General features: G+C 45.1%; 2 protein-coding genes across 3 annotated transcripts; one reads left to right on the top strand and one right to left on the bottom strand.

The window, feature by feature from the left end:
- Nucleotides 1-496: 496 nt before the first annotated feature.
- Nucleotides 497-3,881, top strand: LAMTOR3 (late endosomal/lysosomal adaptor, MAPK and MTOR activator 3). Its single transcript, XM_084285747.1, has 7 exons — nt 497-547; nt 717-764; nt 881-915; nt 1,014-1,072; nt 1,833-1,966; nt 2,875-2,938; nt 3,076-3,881. Exons 2-7 carry the CDS (start codon nt 756-758, stop codon nt 3,147-3,149), a joined length of 375 nt encoding a protein of 124 aa, XP_084141873.1. The 5' UTR covers nt 497-547; nt 717-755; the 3' UTR covers nt 3,150-3,881.
- Nucleotides 3,882-4,342: 461 nt separating this feature from the next.
- Nucleotides 4,343-27,955, bottom strand: DAPP1 (dual adaptor of phosphotyrosine and 3-phosphoinositides 1). 2 transcript variants are annotated; one of them, XM_084286748.1, is made up of 9 exons: nt 27,838-27,955; nt 18,597-18,719; nt 15,837-15,970; nt 11,820-11,950; nt 9,714-9,761; nt 9,468-9,530; nt 7,925-8,010; nt 5,744-5,831; nt 4,343-5,326 (listed from the first exon to the last, which is right to left on the bottom strand). In XM_084286748.1, the coding sequence occupies exons 1-9, from the start codon at nt 27,897-27,899 to the stop codon at nt 5,276-5,278; spliced, it is 786 nt and encodes a 261-aa protein (XP_084142874.1). In that variant the 5' UTR covers nt 27,900-27,955; the 3' UTR covers nt 4,343-5,275. The 2 variants fall into 2 exon arrangements, with proteins under 2 accessions (XP_084142874.1, XP_084142875.1); XM_084286749.1 differs by lacking the exon at nt 9,468-9,530.

Consider the following 27,955-nt stretch of genomic DNA (forward strand, 5'->3'; position numbering starts at 1 on the left):
GCCCCTTGGTGTGGCAGCAGCTCGGTGTGGGTGCCAGGTTTCTCGGCGTTTGTAGAGGGGACACGGGAGCGCCCTTGGTGCCAAACACACCTGGAGAGGTGTCAGTGGGGTGTGCTGCGTGTGGCGGGGCTGCTGGCTCTGCAGGCAAAACCCCTGTCAGCCTCACAGCCTGCGGTCGTGCTCAGGGTGATGGAGAAAGGGGCAAAACGCAGCATTAGATGCGGAGCTTAGGGATATGGTTTAGTGGGGACTGTTAGCGTTAGGTCAGAGGTTGGACTCGATGATCTTGAGGTCTCTTCCAACCTAGAAATTCTGTGATTCTGTGATTTAGCGTCGTGCTTGCACACTGTGAAACATTCACACACTCTTTGGGGACTAAAACAGGCCGGGGTTTGAGGAGGAGCCCCAGAGAGCCGAGGGGCAGCGCCTCCCTCAGGCGCCCTCCCCTCCCCTCCCCTCCCCTCCCGCCCCTTTTCGGCCCCGCCGCCTCCCCGTAGCGGGGCGGCGCTCCCGGCCGCCAGCACGTCAGAGGCGCTGGGAGCGGCAGGTAGGGCGGGGTGGCTCCGTCCCCGTCCCCCCCCCGCGGGTCGCGGTGGTCCCGCCCGGCCGCCACCGCCCGTGCCGTGAGGGGAGCGCACCACGGCGGCGGGGCGGGGGGGGGTAGGGGGGGGGGGGAAAGGAGCGCGGCGTTGACCGCTCCGCCTCTCGTCCCGCAGGCCGGCCGAGGTGGCAGCAGCGCCGGGAGGCCGCCCAACATGGCCGACGTAAGCGGGGCGGCCGTTGGGGCCGTTGGGGGTGGCCGTTGAGGGGCGGTGAGGGAAGGTTGGGAGGGGGGGGGGTGGCGGTGCCGGTCCTGTCACGCCGCTCTCTGTCCCCGCAGGACCTGAAGAGGTTCCTCTACAAGAAGCTGCCCAGGTACGTTGAGGGTGTTTCTCCTCCCCCTTCCCCTTTTTTTGGTTAAAAATACGCTTTTTTTGTGGTAATCTTTGTGTTTCTGACGTCGCGTCCCGCAGCGTGGAAGGCCTTCACGCCATCGTGGTGTCGGACAGGGACGGGGTGCCCGTCATCAAAGGTAACGGCTCGCGCCTCCTCTCCCTCAGAAGCTCCTTACCCGTGTGTTTAAACTTACTCCAGGCTCCCCTCAGCAGCTGTAGGCTGGGGGAGCTTTCCTCTTGTGCCTCTTTACTGAATAGAGTTGATGTGGCGCGAGGCGCTCACATCTTTATGTCACCCCCCCACAGACACAGGGCTCTTACCAGGGCCTTGTTGGTGCTGAGGGGCACCTCAATCCACCTTTTACACACCGTACAGTATACTTGATCTTTTAGTCACCTCATTTCTATCATATCTCAGCAGTCTTTGCTTCAGGCATTTTTACACCGCAGGCAAAATGACTTAAGAACACAAAGATTCAAGTGTTTTTTGTTGGTGGTTGATTGGTTTGTTGTTTGTTTTTTTTTTTTTTTGTGTCCCAAATTATGTAAGCAACTAGCAGCGCTTGCACGTTTCCATCCACTTCCATTCAGGTGACTGGAATTTGCCATTAATCTCTTCATTTACCACGTGGCTGTGCGGGATGTGGAACTGAAGTGCCACCAGCACAGGCTGTGCGTTGTGAGGGATGAGGCAGGCAGGGAAGGGCGCTGCGTAGCGACTGTAGGTCACTTAGAGAGCGCTGAGCAATGCGCTGCTCCTGAGGATTTTCCTGTACTTGTTGCGGAGGCAGAGATGATGTGCACATGTGCACAGATCTGCTTTTTGCACTGAGAAAGACAAGGATTTGAGATGCAGTCACAGAGTATAAAAGCAAAAATGTTCCTGTTCTGTTCCAGTTGCCAATGATAATGCTCCAGAACACGCCCTGCGACCTGGCTTTTTGTCCACGTTTGCCCTTGCGACAGATCAGGGCAGTAAACTGGGACTTTCTAAAAACAAAAGCATCATCTGTTACTACAACACGTATCAGGTGAGTAACCTCAGCACGGCTTGTTCTCGGCGACTAGAGCTCCTTGTATGTTCCTCTGAGTAAGGGGGAGAGCGTGGTTTGAAGCACGCTAGGCTTCCACTTGGCTGCTATTTCTGTTTTCCTTGTCACACTGCTTAAAGCTGACTAAGCTAAACTTCTGCAGTGTTTGTTGAACTTCTCAGTTTTGAGAAACACTTAAGAGAAGACCGGTCACTGGTCGAAAAGGGTGAAGTTTCCGAACAGACAGCAACCAGGTATAAGCAGCAGGTGCTACTGATGTGGCAGAGTCTGCTGTGAAGGGTTCATGTTCTTTTGCAAAGGGTATTTCTTTATAATTAGTGATGCCTACACTTAAATAAGCACGAGCGGCCTGCTTCATAGTTAATCTTGCTGCTGCAAATATGACTTCAGGAAAGGTTTGAAATACTCCTAACTTCCACAAACTGGTTATTTGTGTCCTGGAATCTGTCACCTACCACGCTTCTGTTCTGGTGGCCTTGAGAGCTTGAAGTTTTGGCTGCAGTAAGCCAGCCTGCTGTTTAGCCCCTCGTGTCTTGTTTTGTTTGGAGGATAAATGGTTGAATGAATTAGTTTGCATACACGAGTGCGTTGCAACGATTCTCTTGACACTACTGGATTGTTGGTGTGCTTAAGATTGAAATTCCCTATCAATGGAAGAAAAAAACATTCCTATATTGAATCATACTGCAAAACAACAGCCCTGCCAGCCCTCCTGTCATCTCCTGTTAGAGAGTTGGCGTGGTTCCCACAGAGAACTCAGCTGGGGGGATTGCCAGGCCTTCCCCGCAGCTTCCTGCACTGCGCTGTAAGCCCCGCGGGTGCTTGTGACTGTGGCATCCATCAGGTGAACCCTGCTGCTGAACACTGCTCTCTCTCTGTCCCTGCAGGTGGTGCAGTTCAACCGCTTGCCCTTGGTGGTGAGTTTCATCGCCAGCAGCAACGCCAACACAGGTACGCGCTGCCCAGCAAGGGGACAGCTCCAGTGGAACCCCTCCTGTCACCTGGCAGGGCAGGGAGCCGCAGGTTTTGGAGAGGGGTTTCTCCGTTACGCCACCTGATGGGATGTTCCATTTATCTTCTTTTCCCAGGGCTGATTGTAAGCCTGGAGAAGGAGCTCACGCCCCTGTTTGAAGAACTGAGGCAAGTCGTGGAGGTTTCGTAGCCCGGCGGTACAGCCGGAGCGCAGCATCCCTCTGCAGCCCGGTGGGCAGGAAGATCCAACGACCCTCAGCGAAATAACACGTCTCGGAAGAAATACCACAGCTCCTTAGTATACTAAGTAAGAGTAAATTGTACATAGTACTGAATCTGAAACGATCTGCTAGTGTCTTGTCGGTGGGTGTTACTTTAGACCACGCTTCTCGCGTCGCGCCGTACCGGAGGGGCCACGACGCAGCTCCCATGGAGTTGAGCCCAGCCGGCGAGGCGCTGCTGGCTTGGACGCGTGGCCCCCAGGCCCCTGCCTTACAGGGAGCCAGGCGCGCGGCGGTTTGTCCTCAGGTGCCATCAGAGATGTGGCTGAAAGCGTTGCGAGGGCCGGCGTGCTGGTATCAGTACAATCAGTACAATCAGCCAATGCCCCATCTGTCTGACGGTGGTGACGCTTCGGTAAAAGAATCTTGCTAACCTGGGTGCCGGCTGCATCCTGCTTTCCTTAGGAACGCTGATTCCATGAAAAGTGTTGCTTTAAGGGGCTTTCCTGTTGCCCACATAAAAGCACCTGAGCAGTGATTCACTTCTTCTTTTTTTTTTTTTTTGTTCTGTGTGTAATACGTCTGTGAAGTTCTCATGTCTCTTAGTTTTGTGTGGGTTCATCACTGGTGACACTCTCAGCTCATTCACCCTTAGGTTTTCCTAAGTAAATATAAATAAAAATCAGTATTTTTAAATGACAGAGCCTGGTCTGCTCTTCTTTTGCACCGTAATACTCTACAGCATCTTGCATCACTTGTTCTGTGCCGGGAACAGGTCTCTTAGTTGTGCCAGGAGTTTACAGGCTGAAAGCTCCGCTCAGCTGGGCTGTGTGGGTGTAGAAGTTCTTGGGTGCAGAAGTTCTGTGTTTGTAAGACCACAGGGGCTCCATCCCATGCCTTCACCTCCCCCCTTCTCTCCTTCATGATGACTTCAGGGGAGACGTTCAGCTCCAAATCCCACCTGGTGGTTGCACTTCCAGCCACAAGCAAAGTCACCACAGCTTGGTAGCTGAATTGGAGGTGCCAGGGCATTAGCTGAATTCTTCACAGCAGGAAGGAGGACAGGTGTATTCTGAGAGCTTTAACAATACGGTACAGAAATACGGAAGACCTGTGGTAGTTTTATAGTGACGTTTTATTCAGAAAACAGTCTGTATAAAAATATTTACAAACACTTTGAATTTCTAAGTTGAAATAAAATACTATTCCTATGCCCAAAGCTGCATTTTCTTTTTTTCTTCCAGCGTGTTTTCCCCCTCTTCAGGTTTCTGACATTACAGGCAGCTGCTGAACGCTGCCGCCCCGTTGCATGAGCAATGCCCAGCACAGGAGGTTTGCAGTGGTGTTTCAGCAGCACCTTTAATTCTGGAACACAGCTCTGGACAAAACCTCCTGTCCTGCGTGCTGAGTTCTCTGCCTGAGGGAAACGTACAAAATGCAGCCCATTTTCAGAGCGGCAGCACAAGGGACCAAACTGCAGGTGGCGTTCCATTGCTGTGGGATAAATCTAAACTGTACAAAAATACATTTGACTGGAAGTGCTACTCATCCATCACCTTGAAAAGGGCCTTGAAATATTAGGTTTAATTGTTTGGATTGTAATCTGGGTATTATTTACAGAAATGTAATGAGTTCTGCTGTTCTTCTTTTGATTTAGGCCCTAAACAGGCCATACAAAAGAAGCCTTTAATGTTTCCAGGAGGCCTGGTTTTAAGTAGCAGGCTCAAGGTTACAGACCGTGCTGCTGAGGGTTAGTAGTGATGGAACTTGGAATAAATTCTCAAGAGTGCTCCGAATCACCACAGGGTTTTGAAGTGACCGCCTAGTTAGCGGGTGTCTGAACCAAGTGTGCACCACGGATGTAAACCGCACGTACCAAACCGACTGTGATTTTGCAGCAGTCTCCACGTGTGACTCAACAGCCTGGAAGCGCTGGGCTGTAAAATCTGTGTGCAAACACCTGTGTGTGGCAGGCACACGTGCACAGGCCCTCAGGAAGTCAGGCAGGCGTTTGAAGCTGTCCCCTCGTAGCCAGGCGCCTTTTCCCTTTGGCACAGAGGCGACTGCTGCCCAGGGCGCGGTGCTGGAGGTGCAGCTAGGAGCTGAGGGCGGAGTTACGCTGCTCCAGTTGCCTCCGTATCTGCGACTAGAACAGAAGAACAACCCATTACCATTTGTCTGCAAAAATAAATCCAAATACTACATTTTTTTTAAAGGACGTAACATTGTCAAGCCTTTAGGTTGTCGTGTCATTGCTTCCTTCAGGACCAGCACACGCAGTCTGTGCTGACGCTCAGTACCGTCCACTATCTACAATATGACATTTTTGAAGATGGAAGTCATTTCTTCTCTGTAACAAGTATCCAAAGGGCATCCCAAAAATGTAAAGTGGGTTTGCAGACGTGTACATTACATGAAAACTACGTATTTTGGTCTAGTTGGCCCGGAAGCCAGAGCAAGCACCCCTCGCTGCTCCTAGCAGGCTGTAATATTGGGGCTTACTGCAGCAGTACCGAGGGCACTGCTTCCCGAGGCGCAGTCGCTTAGCACCACATCACCTTACCAGCTTCCATCGCAGGATTTTAATCCACTCATCCGCTTCTATCCCGGTTTTGGCGCACAGGTAGTATGTCCTTAGCGGGAACACCAGGCTGTAAGCAAACAATCAGAAATATTTCTTAAATTTCTGGAACAACCAGCGGGTCCTCCAAAAACCAAACCCGTCTGGCCTGTATATTGTGTGTGCATGTTACGACAGAGCAGGGCAGTGATGCTGAGAGGCGAGCCAGTGGTGGCTCACAGTCCTTTCACAGAATCACAGAATTTCTAGGTTGGAAGAGACCTCAAGGTCATCGAGTCCAACCTCTGACCTAACGCTAACAGTCCCCACTAAACCATATCCCTAAGCTCTACATCTAAACGTCTTTTGAAGACTTCCAGGGATGGTGACTCCACCACTTCCCTGGGCAGCCTGTTCCAGTGCCTCACAACCCTTTCAGTGAAGAAGTTCTTCCTAACATCTAACCTAAAACTCCCCTGGCTCAACTTAAGCCCATTCCCCCTCGTCCTGTCACCAGGCACGTGGGAGAACAGACCAACCCCCACCTCGCTACAGCCTCCCTTGAGGTACCTGTAGAGAGCAATAAGGTCGCCCCTGAGCCTCCTCTTCTCCAGGCTGAACAAGCCCAGCTCCCTCAGCCGCTCCTCGTAGGACTTGTTCTCCAGGCCCCTCACCAGCTTCGTTGCCCTTCTCTGGACCCGCTCAAGCACCTCGATGTCCTTCTTGTAGCGAGGGGCCCAAAACTGAACACAGTACTCGAGGTGCAGCCTCACCAGAGCTGAGTACAGGGGGACGATCACCTCCCTAGCCCTGCTGGTCACGCTGTTCCTGATACAAGCCAGGATGCCGTTGGCCTTCTTGGCCACCTGAGCGCACTGCTGGCTCATATTCAGCCGACTATCCACCATCACTCCCAGGTCCTTCTCTGCCTGGCAGCTCTCCAACCACTCCTCTCCCAGCCTGTAGCTCTGCTTGGGGTTATTGCGCCCCAGGTGCAGGACCCGGCACTTGGCCTTGTTGAACTTCATGCAGTTGACCTCAGCCCATCAGTGCAGCCTATCCAGATCCTCCTGCAGAGCTTTCCTACCCTCAAGCAGATCGACACACGCACCTAACTTGGTGTCATCTGCGAACTTACTGAGGGTGCACTCGATGCCCTCGTCCAGATCATCGATGAAGATATTAAAGAGGACCGGCCCCAGCACCGAGCCCTGGGGGACGCCACTAGTGACTGGCCTCCAACTGGACTTGGCTCCATTCACCACGACTCTTTGGGCCCGGCTATCCAGCCAGTTTCTAACCCAACGAAGCATGCGCCAGTCCAAGCCAAGAGCAGCCAGTTTCTTGAGGAGAATGCTGTGGGAGACGGTGTCAAAAGCCTTGCTGAAGTCAAGGTAGACCACATCCACAGCCTTTCCCTCATCCACCCAGCGCGTCACTCTGTCATAGAAGGAGATCAGGTTCGTCAGGCATGACCTGCCTTTCATAAAGCCATGCTGACTGGGCCTGATCGCCTGCTTGCCCTGCAAGTGCTGCATGATGACTCTCAGGAGGATCTGCTCCATGAGCTTCCCTGGCACTGAGGTCAAACTGACAGGCCTGTAGTTTCCCGGGTCTGCCCTCCGGCCCTTCTTGTAGATGGGCGTCACGTTTGCTAGCTGCCAGTCAACTGGGACCTCCTCCGATAGCCAGGACTGCTGATAAATGATGGATAGTGGCTTGGCCAGCTCCTCTGCCAGTTCTCTCAGTACCCTTGGGTGGATCCCATCCGGCCCCATCAACTTGTGCACATCCAAGTGCCATGGCAGGTCACCAACCAGTTCTTCATGGATAGTGAGGGCCACACCCTGCTCCCCATCCCCTTCCACCAGTTCAGGGTACTCGGGGACGTGCTGGCCTCGGCCCACATGCACCCAAACCACACTCAGGCACAGAAGCAATTACGGTGTGACCTGTAGCAATATCTGAACCAGCAGCTGGGCCCTCCCTCGCTGAGCTCCACGAGTCTAGGTGGTGATTATACACGCTCACAGGATTAGGAAAAGAAGTGCCCGCAATATACAGGCCTACCCTCTTCCTCCTCACCAACCAAAGAACCTCTTGCCACTGGCACCCAGCGGCTACATTTAACACCCCCGGCTATTTGGGCCTGCCCAGCAAGGTGCAGAAAGAACAGCGACTTACCAGAAACAATTGACTCTTTCTTGGGAATAGTCAAATTGCACAGCTGAGCATTCCGTTAAGTCAAGTGCCCGAATTGGTTCTGTGGCCTTGAAAATAAAGTGGTTTTAAAATGGGAGCACATGGAAACAGAATATAAGGCTAGTTCAGTTCCTCTTCAATGCACGTGGACCCTTATACACGCTCCAGGTTTCTCTGGGTGTGGGGGCAACAGGTACAGCACTGGAAACCCAAACTAAAGCAAAATGAACGTCGGTGCTAACGTCAGATGAATGCAGCTGAATGTAAGATACTGGGCAGTAAGCTCAAAGCTGGACAAACAGCAAACTACTGCTGCAGGAAGTCAGAATTATATTAAATTAAATTAAATTCAGTAACAAATCAGGTGTCCAGCTGAGGCTCACAAGAAGGAGGTAGTTGTAGGTCTTACCAGGCTTAGCCAGCTGCTGGAGATTTAATTAATGCCAAAGTGCTCTGAAAGGCTGAAGCTGAGCAGGGAGAAAGGCACAAGGAGAGCTCAAGCTGTGTGTGTTTAGCTTTCTGGGGATAGGCCTGGAGGTGCTAAGGTGCGGGGATGCAGTGATGTGTGTGACTGCAGCCCCACACCCTTCAGAGTTCCCTTCTCTCCAGGTGTGAGTCCTTTTGACTCGTTTCTCTCAACCTCACCCTGCTGAGCATCTCATCAGAGGTGGCTGAAGTGAGAGGGCAGCTGCTCTCTGCTCAAACACCCTCAGCAGCTCCCACAAGTGGGGTGCTGCCCTTACAAATGTTACGCTGGAAGCCGAATTCAACATGATTTAACTGAAAGGAACACTGATGGCAAATCCCACAAATACTACATCATTGTTCATAAATGGGAATTTCAGGATGAGAGGGCAGGTGCATGCTGTTGTTTTAAAACCTGTTAGGCCCTTGAAATAGGGCTGGGCAGAGGTAAACTATTTGGCTGCACTTCTGGAGGAACTCACCCTGGAGGTCTTGCAAGGGTAGAGAAACTCTACCTGCATTTTCACTCGGTTTAAGACGAAAATGGAACAGCAACAGAAAGGGTGAACATTTTCCCAGATGCAATAGGTGAAACTATGTGCTAGGTGGAGTGCTAACAAAGAGGTTTTTTAAATGAGCAGTTTATGTAAACTGTGCAACCTTTTGAACTCAAAGGATGAAATCAAGGAATGCAAAACATACTTCTGGTATTTGCAGAAATATTTTAATAGCACTGCTCTCTGCTAGGCTGTATGTCAAAACTAACCAGTGAAAGCTGAGCTGGTAGCTTGAAAGCCACTAATAAAAATGCCCTGTAAAGAGCAACTCTAGCTAGGAGGTAAGACTGACAGAGCACAGGAGATGTTTCCTAGCTGTAAAACTTAATAACTTGCTCGTTAAGGTCATCAGCAAAACTCTGACTGAAAGGTCTGACCCCTCTGACAGCATGGGAAGCTGTAGCTTGGTAAGCCGTGATAGATACGCAAGAAGACAGAGGTAGGAGGAGGTTGCAGCTGCCTCTCCAGAGATTTGAAGAGTGGAACTGGTGTTGGCTACTTACTGTCTGGTCTTTGAAATATTTAAGTTCGTTCCTATGCAATGTAAACCACCTCGTCTTCCAGTTCTGAAAGATTAAGAATGGATGGTAATTGCCTTGGGAGAATTTAGCGCACCGCTTCTTGGGAAAGCAAAACACAAATTGTTCCTCTCTGTAGGAGAATTGAAACCGAGCCATTTCAGCTCTTCATTCACTATCTATTGTGTGTGTGGTTATAGAGTAGAAGCAAGGAGTAAGAGGTTTTCTTACCTTGACTATTTTGCCTTGTTTTATCAAATAGCCTTCTTTCGTACCAAGCTGTGAAGTGAGAAGGAAAGGGATCGGGGTTAGAGACAGCTCTGCTTCCATTTCCCACGTCCTCCTCTTTGCCTACATCCATGAGGTGGAGGAGCAGCCTATTCTCAGCAACCTTTCCCTTGCTGTTTGCACTATCCTCATCCTGTGTGCCCTGCTCCCCTTGTGAGGCTGGATCCAACACCGGGATAAACACGGACCTGTGCTGGCTCTAGAGGCAAAAACTTACAACGTGCCTCCCCATTCAAGCCTCTGGCCTACATTTCGCCAGCCAAACGAAACAAAATACTTGCAGTTATGGTTGATTTTTATTTAGTACACTTGGTTGGCTGTCCCTGTGCATGTTATAACCAGAAGTACCCAGGGTTTACCAGACAGTGGAATTACCCACAAAAATCGCTGTTGAAATTCAATAAATTTCTTCTTTCAAGCAGCCACAGGTTTTAGAGGAAAGACCTGTTACATTCCATGTGCTTACTGAAAAATTAGTTTTTGAACTGTTTTACTGGTACCATGAGTGACTTGAGGAGCTTGTGATTTCTCAGACAGTCACTGAAACTTTCTGTAGAGACCTCATGTCAGACTGCTGACCTCTAGAAACCAGATTCTTGCAGAGTTGGTTACTATTTGCTCTTGGAAAAAACAATGCCTTTTATATGCAAGCCAAGTTTCTTTGAAGGCTAAGTGGAAGTCAGACATGAATAGTTAGTTGTAGGATACAAAGCATTTCTTTCATGGACTTAATAAGCCTGTATTAATGCAACTCTTCCTCTTTTACTCTCAAGAGTTAGTTATTAATATACTTTCCTCTGTGTTTTGAGCAATACAGTTCTGGACAAACCACCTGTCTCACTTAGATGTGAGTTACTAGGGATTTAAAGTTTCTAATTACTGTCCAAGTGAGTCACAGATGTCAGAGCAGATGGCCCAAGTGGATATGAAGATGCTCTCTTGTTTCTCACACCAGCAAGGCATGGCTTCTAACATGACACAGCTTTTTACTAGGGCTGAAAGGGTGGAGGCTCTCCTCTGTCATATTGCTCTTTCTATTTTGGGTGCAAGTCTGTGTTAGAATATAGTAAGCCATCTTCCTTCTTACCATAGAGTAAGATAAGATGATTCTCAAGTAGTAATAAATTCAAATGAGAAAATGCTAAAAAAATTCTTTCAAATAATGTACCTATCAGCACCCAGATACTATTAATTTGGTTGTACCACACTTCAGTTTGGAGTTTCCTTTTCCACATGTGTCCCCACCTGTCTTTTTAATGTTTTGTTGTTGTTGTTGTTTGTTTGTTTGTTTTCAAAAGCTCCCTTTTTTAAGTGAATTAGAAAGTCAGAGGAGCTATCTTCCTTCCTTCCAGTTAGGAAAGGGTCTTGCTAACTAAGGAAAAGAATTCTGCCAAACCAAGAAGGCTACTAAAATAATGAGCAATGAGCTTCTGTCTAATCGGGTCCACTGCTTCCTGTTAATTAATCAGGTCCACTCCTCTCTGTCATTTAATCCTCATGTTCACTGAGTGAGACTAAATGTCACAGATCCTGAAGCTATTACTTGTTTTAGTTGTTGTGTGCTCCTCCCCTCACCTGTGGAGAGAGGAACTTCTCACTGACTGTAAAGGAGGTTTGCCAAAACTAGGGCTTAGAGTGCAACCTGACAAAGGTATTGTAACATACAGCCTGACAGGTTTGTCAGAAAGACTTGAGAAGTGCTCATCTTCTGTGTTGTTTTTAAATTCCTGACAATGTTAGTGATAAGGTGGCATTTTAAAGTCGTTAGTGCAGAACTAAAACCCTCTTATGTACTTTGTTTGGACGGCCAGACTCACCTAGACCAGCTGCAGACAATGTTTTCCCACTGACAGCATCGAGGGTCTCAGAGAAAACAGTTGTGAAAGGCTTTGTCTGTACCTAGCAAATCTGTTTTGCCTTGTTTGGCAAAGACTTCCTTTTATTTCAGAACCCATAGAGGGATGAATTATTGGTGTTATTCCACAGCTCGCTCCAGCAATCATACTAAGCTCAGGCCACCAAACATCCCTCACACCAGACGTGACTTACTGAGGGAGCACTTGGAACAAGATCACTCTCTGTCCTTCCCGTCTGCATGGCCGTGTGAACTCGGACAGACTCATAGATGGATGGTTCCTCCACTTTGCATGGATAGGGATGCTTCAACACAATTAAAGTTCCTGGAGAGAAAAAGAGCAGGAGTGAGTAATCTGGCAAGACGGTCTTAGAAAATAACTGGCGGTAGCTGCCTGCTTGTGGAATGGTGAACTCGACCTTTTCTTAAAAATGGAAAAGGAATAATGGCTCTCTCATGTTGATAAATCTGGTCAAATATTTCAAATCTGCACCACTTGAATAGTTGAGACTTTGTGGAGGACGTCTTCTACAAGAATTCACCCGTGCTACAGAGACGCACTTGTTGCTGGATTTACTTGCCCAGTGTCACCATCTTGGCTCTACTGTGTTGCTCAAACAGACTCAACAATGACTTTTGGGCACCTGGATCTGGCTTAAATACATTCTCTCATCCCTGTACATATCCCTTGGTGTGGATTTTTTCACGAAAACCCTCTTCAGTTCTTCTAAGTAGTAGATAATTAAAACCATCCCGCAATGCATCAAAAAAAAAAAAAAAAAAAAAAGTGGGGAAAAAACAGATGGCAATCCTCAGAGGTAAGTGTCTCACCCTGCCTGAACCTTCTTTCCAGTCACGGAGTAACTAGGTAGTAGAGAATAAATGAATTGAATCACAGATTTCATAGTTACTGAATGCTTACAGATGAAATGCTGACAAAGATTTGCCTTGTGACTTTCTTCAAAGTACAGGCATCTCTTTCAGGGCATGCATGAAGTTACGACTACAGCCATTATCACAGCTGTTTGTAAGCATCCGTGAAAATTGTAAATAAATGGTGTCTCTAAAACTTTTAAACTTACTGGTGTTCGCCCTAGGACATATTATATTCCTTTCCTGTGCATGAGGCTGGGTGGGTAGGCAGGACGCTATATTAGATATGAGGTCATAAATCGTCCTGGTTTTGCCAACTCCCCACACTTGGATGCTGCACAAATCCTTTAATCTGTCAGATAGACTTCAAAACAGTAAGCCTGCATTACCATCACCTTTTATTATTTTGCCATAGTTCTTCCTAGTTAGAAACATTTTGATTATAGCAATTCTTTATTCTCCAAATAAGTTCTTTTTTTTTTCTTTCTTTCTTTCTTTTTTTTTTTCCCATTTTCTGCAAAAAGCTGTGTTCACAGGAGTGAATCCATCTCACTATTCACCATGGTGAAGAACTTCCTCAAATCAGGATCTGCTCTACCTTCTAATCTCCTTGTTTAAAAACAACGTCGCAGAGTACCACATGCTGCTGCATTTCCATTTCGTGCTGGAATTGTTAGCTGTTGAGGAGGAGGGACTTGAAAGCCAGAGGTGATTTGAGCAACTTAAATCTGAAATGAGGTTTAAATTATGTTTTGTAATGTGAAGAGCTGCACAGGGAAGCGGAACCATGACAGCTGAAGTAGCCAACTGAAATCTGTGCACGGGTGTATGTATGGGTGTATGCAAATACATTATGTTCAGCTTGCAACAGGTAAAAAGTCAAGATCAGTTTAATTCTCTCTGACCTTACAGGAAGAAAATGCTGTGCATAACAAAAGGAAATTGAGACACACCCCATCACCAGCCTACAGCAACTACTCCTCAGCACAGGCTCCGAGTATTACCATACGTACATCGTAGACGGAGATCCCCGTGGCAGAACTGGCAGGGCTAGTTTAACATTTCACACAATGCTTGTTTTCTAGTAAGCTCTCCATGTTTCTTCTCCACAAAAGATACTTGTACAGAGTCATTTGGCAAACACATAAAAGAACTAGTAAAGGCTGTACTGCAGCAAGATTCTGCTGTTTGTGCACAGTATCTGTTTCTAAGGAGGAAGATAAATTAGCCACGTTGTTGGAAATGCTAGGTTTGAATGGCTTTTGCTTTCTTGCCTGAGTAATGACTCTATGTTTCTGTATGTTTTCAAAATAATATAAAGGAAAAAATGATAAACAAAACAGGTAGGAATAACGTTTTGACCTTGTCCCTTTGAATAAAGACAGAAATATGGAAATATTCTCTTCAGCATTAATAAATAGTTTCAGCTTGCCTATTCAAGAAACAATCTCACAGAACACAGCAGCCTCAACTTCCTTTTCATTATCTGTAGCTCAGGAGGAAGTGTACACATTACACTGCAGAAAAATATGTTAATCCATGCAGCAAGCTGAAGTGGCAAATGAAGCTGTAGCGAGACAAAGTTTGTTGGCCTTGGAGCACAATCCTGCAGCTGTCCCAGTACGAAAGATCCACTGTGCTCCACTGACCAGTTTGCAGGGCTGCAGCCCTCCACGTTCAAGTAGTGATCAAAGAGCCTGGTGTAGCTCTTCAGACACACAGCTAGCTCCAGTGAGACAAAACTTGAGTGGAAAACAGAGGAAACCATCACATACTCTTCTGTATTCTCCTGGAGAAGCTGGCAGCCCATGGCTTGGACAGGTACACGCTTTGCTGTGTTATAAACTGGCTGGTGATGTAAGTGATGTAAGCCCCTGCTCTCTGTTCTAGTAGAGATTGGTTGTCATCCCAGAGAGTTTCAACATCTGCATCTGAAGGAGTGTTGTCTGAATGCCAGCTCTCTCTTCCTCTCTACTGCTATCCATTGTAAAAAAAAAAAGGCAAAGGATTTTTTGATGTGATGTTCAAGTGTTTTTTTCCTGCACTGTATCATGTTCAACTTAAATAAATCAAAGAGGCTTCACAGAGCCAGCAGAATCTGATGCGGGGGCCTTAAGGCGACAAGTGAGCCCATCCTTCAGCACTGTTGAGTCTGTCCACAGAGATCACGTAACATCAGAGCCTGAATTCCTACTGTCTGCAACACGTGTACTGAAGGAATGGGGAAATACAAGCTTTATGTCATCTGAACTCTTTACAGCTAGGCCTGTGGGTGCATGTCCGACTTCACAGGAAAAACTGCTTATTGGCAAAAAAGGTACCACCAGAAACTCTGTTCTAAATGCAATACTGAGTTTACTACTGCATTGCTTTGTAAAATATTTTGCAAAGCGACCCTTGAATTTAATGCCTGTGATCTGCTTCTGTTAACAGAGCACCGATGTGTATTTGTGTGATGTATCACAGCCACTGCATGTGGCAGCTATTATTTAATTGGTCACTTGCATATCTGATCAATGCGACTCAGAGTTATTTACATACACTTTCTACGCAGGATATGAAAATTTTTGGCACTTATCTGTTTTGACTCATCTTCTACTCTTACATCTGCAGCTTATTGTTAAAACTGTCACTTTCATGCTAACACACAGCTGTTTGTTGTGGGATTCCAGTCTGGTAGTGCTCATCTCACTTGTAGGAATAGAGTTTAATGTTTTGACTCTTAATTCAGATAGTATGCTGGCTGCTGAAGAAGCCTGTGTTTTTCTCCTTTCTTAAAAGCCACACCAATCACGGTGATAGCGAATGAAAGCAGCAGACTGATCTACTGTAGACAGAAAGAGGGAGACGTCATACAGGGCACAGTTCCTACAAAAAGAGGAGCATATCACTGTAGGCTTGTTTGGATGAGGAATTATGAAGCTAAACAATTTCAGGTCCTTTTTCTACTTACTTTTACTGGGGGATTTCAACTTCATATATGAGCACTCATTTCCTCACTAGGTAAAATCTCTGCTTTGGTTTTGCCCTTTTTTCAGAAGGTTCTGCTCCTCCCATTACATGCATATTTTGAAATGCTGCCTTCTCTGGGAGGCCAAAAAGAGCTCGTGTCCCTAGATAGCAAAAACCCAGTAAGTTTACGTGTAGTTTGTCTTCATCATAACTTGAGTTTTTGAAGAGGCATATTTTGGATACCTCAGGTTAACACAAACGTAAATTTCTGAAGAGGAGCACTTCAGCAATAGATCTACCTTTTAACATATCAAAAGTTCCTTTGGCTCAGATCTGTGTGAAGCCTGACTATAAGCACGTTGATACAAACATACGTCTCTCCTTACCTGTTTCACTTCCAATTAAAGGCTGATTTGCAAAGTGCATGACTAATTCCTTCAAGCTAGCAAATTCGTTAAATCCAAATTTGAATGAACTTCCTGTGTGTTCAACATGGAAGTGCTTCACAGAATCTTTTCCCCTAAAACAGAAAAGAAAAGTTGTCAAGGCAGAAATACCAAGGGCATTTGGCATGTAAAATCCCTAAGCAGCAGCTTCCACTACAGGAAATCAGATCATAGGCTGAAAATCATTGTCCTGGCAGTAATAATGCTGCTATTACTAACAGGTGCTAATAGTCAACATATCTGAGAATCGGATTTATTAAGGAAATTTAATTGCTGCTTTACAGATGAGGGATAGTGAGAGCCTGGAAAGGCCAGGTAAGTTAAACTAATTATTGTTGCCAATAGGAAAAAAGACTTATAAACAAGGTTTCCAGCCTTCTGTCAAAGCAGGATGACACTCTTCGTTCATCTGGCTTTGGTCATGATGCTGTGCCCGTATCACTCAATGTACCTTACTTTTCAGGTGTCATCCCAATCTCACCGAAAACACTTTGTTGCTTTTTCAGTCGTAGGCTGCATCCTTTTTGCACCCCTATTAAGCCTAACTTCAGACAACTAAGGCTTTAAAATTCATCTGCTTTGTCTCTGTCCTCAGGCAAAGGGCTCCTTTGTGGAGCTGACAGTGGGTGCTGTCAATCAAGAGCCAGGGTCCTTTTCCTGTCAGGGAAGCAACATTATTTGTTTATGAAAGCTGGTGATATTTAGAGAAGTGTGCAAGGCCTCACTTCCTGGATGGGTACTTATTTTGACTTCAGAAGTCAGTGAAGCACTTAGAGTGAGTATCTCTTCTCTGAAAAAGTTACTTCTGTTAGTATTACCAGCATCCAAAGGAGTTCGGAGAAAAATCTGGCTCAGGGAAACTATATGTAGCAAATACACAGACAAATTTTGCAGAAGAAAGGGATTTGCCTTTTCTGTTGTTTATTGCCACTTCCACAGGAGACTGAACATGACATGATATTGTAGAACATGCCTCTGTCAATCCTTTACACGCTTTGCCCTACAGCTCAGATACAAAACATGCAAGTCAAGTGCAGAGGCTCTATCTACCAAATAGCCACTACAGCCCTTTGCTATAATGACAGTTCTTATCTTTTCATTTAATTTCACAATAAATACCATGTTGCAATGAGAGTAACTTCTACTCTATTTCATTGTTCCTTTCTGGGGTTGGCTAATTTAGCTGGGGAAGGGAGTGTCAGGCAGCATGTAGTCTCTCTCCCTGTTCTTCTTACAGCTGTCAGTTAAAACCCCAAGGGACGTTTGAGCACGGTTTCCTTTCACAAATTACTATAACGACTGGTGAAGTTTCTTCAGAGGCAGAAAGTAAAGTAGAAGCTGTAGAAATAATTTTAGGAGAGAAGAAAATGGCAGCTATAACTTCCAAAATAACTCTACAAAATAAATCAGAATGAAATAAATCAGAACAAAAATGAATTACTTCTGCCAAAATGAAGTTTTAGTATTAGTCAAAAAATGCAAAGGAAAACTTAGAGTAGAAAATGGATAAATGAAGTATTTTAAAATCAATATAAGTATTTCAAGGGAGTTGTACCACCACAAAACTGATGTAACAGAGTAAAAGACCAAGCTTCAGGCTCAGATCTGGAACACTCCATACATACAGGGATGTACTAAGTGACTTTTATGTCAAAAGATGAGTAGAAGAAGATTGGAACTGGCCTGAAGTAGACTTTTCTAGGTGTCATAAGCCTAGAATTTGTTAAAATGGCAAATATATTTTCATTAACACTTTAGCTTCCATTTCAAATTAGAACAACTACTTAAATTTCATTTTGTTATGATGAGTTGTTTCCTGAGTGCCTTTGAAAACTAGTTTCATGATTATTTTTTTTAAACTGGGGTAGATTATTCCAAATAATGTTTGGTTGCATTTTACAGTCAAAAAATACTAACTAGCAAGATACAGGTTCTTCTGAAATTACTTCTTTAAGGCAGGCTGTTATACACACATGCTACCATTCTCCTTTCCAACACTTGCACTCAATTCAGACATTCCTACTCTGAGTATCTGTTCTGTAACATCAGCTTCAGACCTCAGTCTGTCACCCTTCAAGCTCCCTCTATAAATGGCTGTCTATAGCAGGAATAACTCGAGCAGTGTGTGTACAGTCATGCTTGCTTCAGTGTCTTCTATCAGAAGTCAGCGACACAGCTGATATTTACTTTTCACACCTCAGGGGATCAGGACATGGGCAAAGTGCACTTTCCTCGGGTTCTGAGTGACTACACTCCCAAGTCATAAAAGCTCCTTGTACTACACATAGAAAGTCACAATTTCAAGGGAGAATGCTCTGTTCCTACCTGCCAGGGTCATGAATAACTAGCACCCTTGTATCTATTAGAGTGACTTCAGCTTAAAAAGTTACTGTGATTCAGCTGAGCTGTGGTTCAGAGGCTCAATCTGAGGCAGAAATGAGCATGAATGCAATAGCTTAAATGTTCACTAGAGACTGATAAGAACAGATACTACATTTGATCTTTTTTTTTTTTTTTTTAATTCTAATAGAGTGTCATTCAACAGGATTACGTCATTAGGAATATATATTCAAACAGTCTGGGCCTTAGAAAGAAATCTAAAGGTCATATCAAGGCATGAGATGCAAACACAGAGCAAGTGAAGACTGAAAAATGCCAGTTATGCAGCAGTAGATGAACTCACTTCTGCCTGTACCTTACCTTACAGAGAGGGAATACAAATCTTCCCTTTCATTACTCTTCCTCAAGAGATAGCTTCCATCCTGCCCGTTGGAAAGAAGCAGGGCTTCTGCTGCGTGTCGGGTAAGATTATCATGATACCACCTGGGAAGACAAAAGGGGTTAAAGCATCATTCCCTTTGCTCTTAGTTAACAGCTTCTGCAGAGTTATGGAGCTGAGTTAAGAGAAAAAGGAAGCCCTGTGACTAACACTGCTACAATTCTACATTATTCTTCTCACAGGCTCACACAGATTGCTCAAAACTCGGCCTCTTAAGGAACCTCCTTTTGACAAGCTCAGAAAATCATTTTTGTTTTAATAATGAAAATGTGTTATTCCACAATTTACAGTTGATAGCTTGCTCAATCTTTCTAAGAAGCCTGCAAATTCTACGTGTGTAAGCAACCAGAAATATCCAGACCTATTCTGAGAAGGTGAAAGCAATTCCAGGGGGTATGCAGGATTCCTTCTCTAATTTCAATATCTGTACTTCCTGCTGTATCTACACACTTGGGTATAGTTTCTCTTTTGGGGCAAACACACAGCACTTTAAAATAAAAACTCCTCCCAAACTCAGTATTTCTCACAACTCAGTTCATCTGTACTGCTACAATCTGCAATTTAGCAGATTCGCCCAAACTTCAATTTTTAATTTGAAGCATGACCTTTATTGGAGGACAGAGCAGGGGGAAGGAGCAAGATTAACCAACAGAATTTGATAAGAAAATTTAGACAATATTGCCATCACTGCTGCTCGGCCATATGTGGTTTGAGGAATGCAGTGATGTTTCTGAACACTTGCTGCATTTAAATTCAGTGAATATTCATTAATTTTTCAACACAAAAACAATCCACAAGGAATCCACATGGAATTCTGTGGAAAAAAATCCTGCGATGAAGACCACGAAATGCTGTTCACAGCCTCGTTTCTGCCCAGAATGAGTCAAGATAGAAACACATGATTTGTTTCAACAGAAAAGGATGTCATTGGAAACATTCCCCAGACAGAAGACAGAAAAAGGACCACAGCTATAAAAGGCTGGAGTGCCAACCCTGTAAGAGATGCTGTATGCAGATAGGAAAATGTCTATATACACACACCAGGACTTCTGGTGCAGAAGAAGGAGAGAATACAGGGTCTCTGGTACTTCTCCCCTCCTTTGTATGGGGGTGGTGCTGTTTCTCCTTCCCCTTCCTCTAAAGAAGGCTCTTAGTGTGTGCCTGTGGTTTTGGGGTCAAAGTCCGTAACTATTTCAGCTATTGAAATAAAATTTGTTTGACAGCAGAAGGTTGGATCACAGCATTTTCTGGCATTTGTATCACGACAGTCTTCAAGCTGAAGACTATACACTCTTTCTCCTTATCTGTTCATCACAAGTTGCCACTGAACTTGGCATCTCCCACGAAGTTTTAACTCTGAATTTAGCTGGCTGCCTACTTGAAAGGCCAGCTGGTTGATAAATTGCTTTATGAGAGACCTCAGACTGTTAACCCTGTGCAAGACAAGTTCCACGTGAAACTCAATACAGGCAGAGTATCGCTGCTTTGGCTCTAGGACGTGCTCTGTGGACCATCTACACAGTAGAATAAAATAATGAGTATTTAAAGATCAAAGTGTCATCCTCTGAAACACCTGTCAGCCACAATCTGCTTTGGGATTAACTGCCCAAGTAACAGTCAAAGGTCAGATCTGTTCTGATGGGATGAGGATCACAGCAGCTTGCAGGGTTGGCTGGATCTACAGCTGAGAAGACAACGCTGTGTTTTGGGTAGGATGTGTCATCATGCCTTTTCTTTCACGTCCGTGCAAAAGAAATATATTCAGAAAACGTCACAAAAGTGGTCATTTTCATAAAGAAGGCATGTTCGGTTTGAGGTTGCTCATAAGCGTGCTGTTACCTTATTTCCAAAAAGCCTTTTATTTGGATTTTAAAACAGATGTCACCTAAGTTCATAAAATGTTCAGCTTAAACCTCTTTACACACAAGAGCAACTAGTGAAATTCTGCCCCTATGGTAGCAGAGCCTGGGGGGAGCACTTGGGAAAGTAACTTTGGCATAAAGTGGATATTTAAATCAGCTGCAAAGGTTGCACCACTCTTCTCACATAAATATGCTATCTCAGACAAAAATCCCTCAAATATTACCACGGTCATCTTGTTCAGCTTAAAAAATAGAAGTGAATGTGAAGCAATAATGCAGCTTTCACTGCCGAAGTGGCTGTGTTACACAGCTATTTTTTCCCCTCTGTTGTCACAGATGGCTCAGTCAGTAACAACTGCCAGGTTACTTGGCTATTCCACTCTGAAAATGGTCATTCAAAATTCGTTTCAATAACATAAAAGCAGGTCCCATTTAAAAATCCCACAGAAAAATTAGCATTTGAACACGGATCACCAGTAAATACACACCCATGGAAATGTCTGAAGGTCCTTCTGATCTCCTCACCCAGTCTATCTGATGACACAAATAAAAGTAAACAAGGCTAAAAAGAAACCTTAAAAACCTTGTAGTTGGATACTGCTAGATGCACTTCAATTGAATTTAAGTATTTTTTGGCGGGGTAGAAATCCTTTTTTTTTTTTTTCTTTTTTGGAAAAAAATCTTGAAGGCAGTTCCTTGAAATTTGCAGTCAAAATGCAAGATTAAAAAATAAATACAATCGTGGTAATTTGATGAATTAGCTGTTGTATGCCAACTGATACCAAATGAACTTTTAAGATAGCAGCCTGAAGCTCAGTCTTTGTGGGTATCAAGGAGGGGAGACGTGGCTCATTCAGCAGCACGTTACAAAGGGCCACCACCCTTACCTTAAGTTTTGTTCTTCTGAGTGATAACTGCAAGAGGAAACTGTAGATAGAAAACATATTGTATCTACTTCCCTGACTCCTTAAATCAATAAATTAGTTCAAGTTGAAAGACACTACAACTACCCATCTATCTGAGGTCATTAGGAAGCTCTACTTCAAAAAGCTGAATTATCTGGTCCATATTTTCATTTTGAACGACAGCCTTACATATTGGGATCTCCCTAAAGGTCCTTCGAAAAGTCAGCTCTATTTGACATAACTTAAAGAGCTTGCATTTACTGCAAAAATCCTGGAAATATGCTCAGTACTCTGACACGTGCCAGACTGAAAATCACCAGGAGAGCAGAAATTGTCTGGGACTCCTGACACAGACCTCTCTGAAGAATATGGGGGGAAAGAGAGAAAAGTCCTTCCCTGCCTCTGAGCCTCTTCTGCCCTTGGCCTTGCATGTGCTCGTGTTTCAAGTACAAACTTCTGGGAGGTGTTTTGTTTGTTTGTTTGTTTTCCCACTTACTTTATTTCTCCTATAAAAAACTCCTGTACACTCCACAATGCTATTCCTCCTGCTCTTCAGGGTGGAAGCATCTGCTGGGCCCATCGACAGCATGTCTTAAGGCAGGCGCACATGATACTGACATTACCTTTGTTTCTCTCTGGAAAATAACACTTTTTTCAGAAATCAGACCACCCTTTAGATGAGATTTCATCAGTGACAGCACAGGACGGGCTCTGCTGTTGTCACTGTTACGATGAGGAGGTTACGAAGAGAGACGGTGCCCCAGGAAGCCAAAAGCCGTCACAGCACACGGCCTTCTCCTCAGGATCTGCGCACCAGCGGGACTTCCCCGTGGTGGCTGACACACCACAAACCACATCTGTACCAGCCATCTGTGCCATTAGAGATACGCCAGTCGGTACAGGCCCAGGATAGGGCACTTTGGCATGAAAACTTACTTATTTTTTGAAGATCTCTGCGTAGTTAATGCAATGAGTAGATCTCTCACCACAGCAGTGTTTGGGGTGGGAAGCTCCCTCTTCAGGTAAGAACAGCATCCCCAAAGCATGCATTTGTTCTTTAATAAGCCAAAATACTTCAAAGAAAAATGCTACTGAAACATCATGTCTAGGTCCCCTACAGATCAGGCATGTCATCTGCCATTTCCAATAATGCTGTTGGCAAAGAAATGGCATGGGTATTTTTCCAAAATGTTTCTTTTCCACCCATGGGGCTGGTGAATAAAACTGCAGTTGGCATCAGATGGATTAACTTTCTATTAGTATTGTATTGGAATACACAAGAAACACAAAATCCATGGTTGACATAAGTGCTGAGAAACGTGGCTAATTCTCTTCTCAGACATTTCTACATGCAACTGCTTCATGTCCAGCGGCAAAGCTCGCTCCTCTTCATAAAAACAACAGGTAGCTAGCAGCTGCACAGAGCACAGCAAGTTTTGACTGTCGTTTGCTTCTCATGTCTGAAGCGATGCTTAACTCTGAAGTATGCCTCGCTATCAGAAAAATGCAGTAGGGCTTATATTTTGCGTCCTTATCAGATTATGTTCCCAGGTAGTTACAGCCTGGATTGAGTCAGATACTCTTCGTACTTTTGGGTCACTTCTGTAAACGCTCAGGCAATTTCAAGTTCCTTCTCTGAAACGGGAAGGAGAGTCTCAATATTCAGCTGAATTTCAGCTGAAGCTCCCTCCCCTGCTGCAGTAGGTGCACTACTGCTTGCTCTCCGTGGGCGAGCGTCCCTGCAGACAGCACTGTGGCTGCCTGAGCTGCAGGAGCCAAGCAGAAACGCCACAAACCAGGTCACCTCTCATCCAGCTCTGAAAGGGAACGGAGATACACGTCAAGGGGAGACGGTCTAGAAGTGCTCTCAGTAGGACTTCATTCCTAAATTATACAGAGCAGCTATTTACCCTGGTTGCTGTTTGTTGTTATGGTGGTGTTGATAGATCTTGGCCGGTTTTGCACCTTTTTATGTATAAAAGGTATCTTCTACCACAGCAAGTTCAATTACTTTATACTTTGAAATTATATACTAGCCTCAAAGATGTATTCCAGTCCTTAGTTTAAAGAAGTAGTGTACTGCAGTGCTTAATTTATCTCCTTTGGCTGGACATGATGCTCTTCATGTGCATTTACCCCGAAAATGACTACAAAATGGCCTCGCTGGTTTCTCTAGTCTCTGCATGCTGCATATTAGCAACTTCAAAATCAGACATGTCCATTTCTTTTTCCTATTCAGAAACCCTAGCAATATTACCTATCACCATCACGAAGGGCTCCTTGTATGTCACGTCAGTGAAAGCAATGATCTGGCAATGTTTTAATTGCACGAGTTGACAGAGCTCTAGAGACCCTACAAAAGGGTGAAAATGTTAAGAGAGGAATTATGGGTGGCAGACAACCAAAATGGTATTTAATAGACATCCTTTCAATGTGTCACACCGAAACACTAAGTTTCAATGTGTCACAGTCAAGCACACACCCATGGAAAGTATTTTGCTGGAATACAAGGGTGCCACCTCATAGGAACATTAATTAAAAAATAGAAATATAAGGAAGTGGCTTGAGTTCATCCAACCTTAAAATTCACATCTTCTATCTGCAGGCTTTCACTAGTTCAGCTTCTGCTTCTCACTTCCATTTTCTCTCCTCCTTTTCTCAACTGACTTTGTTCTGTGCTTCACACATTTCTTTGGCCCACTTTCTTGCTGAGTTAATTTTGACCTTGTTTACATTAGAGATATAGATGAAGAAAAAAAAATATTCTGACCATTTCCTCTGCCCTGGTCATATCAGTTCCTCATCGCAGAACCAAATGTTATCATAGTCTGATTCACGTCTGTGGTCTGATTTCTTTTCTGTTACTAAAACTAAGCATGAAGTTGCTCATGCTTAGACTTATTCAGTCTTACAAACACTGTTTGTCACTATATTGTCAATCCTGGAGCAGGAGAAACATAAAAACTGTGCTACAAGAGATGACAACGCTGGAGCTACGAAGGGAAGAACGCTACAAAAACCTGGCTCCTCTTCCCACATTCCTTTCGCCTCTCAAAGACAGAAAATAAATCAGCGTTGCCTAAGCTGTATTATGTTGGGAACAAGGGTGCATTACCAAATCAGTCTGTAATTACTTGAGATGACAAGATATTCCACATTCTCATCACTTGCGCAAATAAAAGAACCACAGCGTGGAGTTCCCCAAACTGACATGATACGTGATCGGCTACTGGAGTTTCACTCTGCAGTACTCAGGCTGTCCTTTTAGCAAGAGTAACAGCAAAAAATGCAACTGGAAAAAGTGCTGACTCCAGGAAGAGCCAGAGAGCTCTTGAGAGAAGAACCTTAATTCAGTTTCCTTTTCCTTTAAACCAAGATACGTCTCTTTTGACAAACTTCAAGGCTCCCTTTCAAATATTTTTGGAAAATTTAGATAAAAAATTAATGAATGTTTTTAACTTCTGTTCTGGTTTTGGTTTTCCTATGCATTCAGCATTAGTTACATCTATAAACACCCCGACAACGGAGCTGACAGGGTTCTGGATGGCCACTTTGAACTCTTGACTGCCTGACCACTGAGCCTATCAAATAGTTTAGATGGCTTCAAATAAACAAGCCTCCATCTTCCCACAGACTGAGCGACCGAAATAAATTGTTTAAAATAACAACAAAAAGCCAAATCCATCACACTTGCTATGATGTAAAGGGCTAGAAAGTTCTTCTTTATAAATACCGAGGCTTTGCAAAACTACTACCCAATCTAATAAACAGCTGTAGATATGCCTAGACCTCTCAGTGCCTATGATTGTCCCTGATAACAATTTGGATTGTTAAATCTCATTTCTTTATTTTTATTTTATTTATTTATTTATTTTTGGTGATGGGTGATACACCTCTAGCAGGAGCAAAATAACGATGAGGTTTGAGTATATTGATTTTTTTTTCCTTCTCCCTTCTGCATTGCTCTTAACAATGCACTAATTACAGTGTAATTACAGGAGCATTAATCTAGACAAGCTCAGTGAATACCAGGTCCTCCAAACCTAGCAGAGTGTCTGATAGGTTTTGTACTGTACACCCAACTGCCCTGTTGTCAACTTTCCATTTTGATAACCAGCTAACCTGGTAAACTCTTAAATTATTCTGGTACCAATCTCCTTTCCCTTAAAAGTTAAAAAAAGTGCTTCCCATTTCACACTTCTTCAAACCTTCTCCAACTTCTTTGATTTTTGCACAGCAAAGCAGAAGCTGTAAAATAATGTGTTTCATTTTTTCCCAAAGCCATGTGAATGTCAAAGTTGCTCCTCATTTGAATGAGCTTTTTCTCTGTTGGTCTTTACTACAGCAATGACATATATTCCTCACCAGAATCGGGGCTCAGCTGTTCGAGATGCTACACTGGGTGTAAGGGAAACTCATCACTGCCATAGCACCAGGGACTAAGGTTAAGGGAAAAAAGTTGCAGTGGCTGAGAATTGGATGTTATGGGCTGGGGAGTGACATGTTTACTTCTTACAACTGAAAAAAGTATTTACATTAAGAAATCTTTTAGACCATGCCACCAGCACGTTTGGTGTGTGACAAATTTTTTCCTCTTTAGGAAAAAAAAAGAAAAAGAAAAAAAAAAAAGTGGACTTAGTACTACCCCCCCAAAAATAAGTGCTTTATTTAATGATTTGAAGGGAGTCTTTGTTTGGCATTGCTTATTGAGCTTTAGTTCATTTAATTCAACACACTGCCCTGAAGGAAATGCGTAGTATTTTGGAGTAGGGTGAGAAGTTTAGATCTTGTCCCTAAAGCAGAAATAAAATAAAGAGGCTACAGCTTTAAAAAAAACATCTTGGTAGCTTTCTCATTTGCAGTCTTCCATTCTCACTTGTACCCAAGCAGACTGCAGTCCTATGGGACCATAGGATGAACTTCTTGCCCACCAGCAAAGTCATTTATGAGCATAGGTCACTGGCATAGATCAGCTCAGGCCATATAGTCTAAAATAGTCTAAATAAATGAAAGTCTGGCAACTTGGAATCATGTTTTCTGCAGCAGCTGAAACTCACTTTTTTATTATTTATTTTTTTTCCTGTAGCCTTTTTTTTAGGATGAGAGTAATCTTACAATTGTACAGGGAAAGCAGATAATGCCCACTCTGGCTACCATTGCAAAAGTGACTTTACTTCATTTTGTAAGTTAGATGCTTCGCTAACAAGGCACTTCATTAATAGGTGCTTCCAAATATGCAAACTTATTAGCTGTATGGAGATAGTAATTCCAAGCCTTTGTATTCCAACCTCTTCACTAAGTGAATTAATCCCTAAAATAAATAGTTATTTTACCCCATCCGTACGTACCCAGCAAGCAGAAGTTTTGCTTTTTTCTTCTTTTTGAATGCAGAGATGACACCAGAGCCTGTTTGCTTTTTCAATATCATCACTTGTCTTTTTTTTTTCTGCTTTGTCTCCCCTCCAGTTTGCTACCACAGCCCCTTCCCTCCCTGGCTTTATGGTTGCCACCTCTGCTGCTCCACCAGCCCCCATTTATCCTATCTACAGCAACGCTGCCCGTGGAAAAAGCAACGCAAGCCTTCCCGGTGTAAAAAGCAAAACTAGCTAGAGCAGACAAAATGGGTGAGACATGTCAGACTGCCAGCAGCAAGGAGGGAGCGGGGTCTGTGGCAACCTGCAGCCTTCCTTTTGCTCCTGGGGCTTTGTTTTGGGGCAAGGAGGGCACCTTCCAGAGGGCTGGCGGCTGTCCACCGCCCACTCCTCTCGCTGCCAAAGCCCGAGGTGCCCAGCAAGGTGTGGAGTTGGGGTGGCCAGGGTCCAAGCCAGGCTGCCCACTGGGGCTGAGGATGCCCAGAGGACAGGCTCCGGGCTTGAGGGGAGTAAACCGCTGGCCAGAAAAACTTCATCCCCTGGTCCTACATGGGGACACCAACACAAAAAGCAGCGTCTTCCTGATGCAGAGGTCTTAACCGACACAGCTCCGCACCACCCTGGAAGAGCTGTAACCCCCTGGTTATATTTGAAGCGCCTGCCTGCACTCTGGATTTTTCTAATTAGGATTTATTCCCCACCTGCTGCGTGCCAGCATCCTCTGTACACCTGTTGCTCTCTTGGACCCCATCACCTGACAGGGTACCAAGCCCCTCCAAGCGGGCTCATTAGCACAACCCACAGCGTTTCTAACTTTCTAACTCCACTTTTTATTAATAAAGTTTTTTTTTCTTAACCCCACGCTTTGTCACCCAAGCGGGCACTGCCACCGCCGCGCTGCCCCCCACCCTACCCCACCCCACCCCACCCCGCCGCCGCCATTTTGCGCGGGGCGCCCCTCGCCCCTCCGCCGCGCCGCGGGCCTGGGGGCCGCCATTTCGCGGCCGGCCCCCCGCCGCTTACCCCAGGGCCTGCAGCTCCTCGTCCAGCCGAGGAGCGGGACGCGGCTCCCCGCGCTCCGTCATCGCCTCCGCCCCGCCGGGGGACGCCGCCGGCCCGCGGTGGCCTCTGCGGGGCGCTG

This window comes from Netta rufina, assembly GCF_964035555.1.
Source record: "Netta rufina genome assembly, chromosome: 4".
In the NCBI taxonomy this organism is placed as follows: Eukaryota; Metazoa; Chordata; class Aves; order Anseriformes; family Anatidae; genus Netta; species Netta rufina.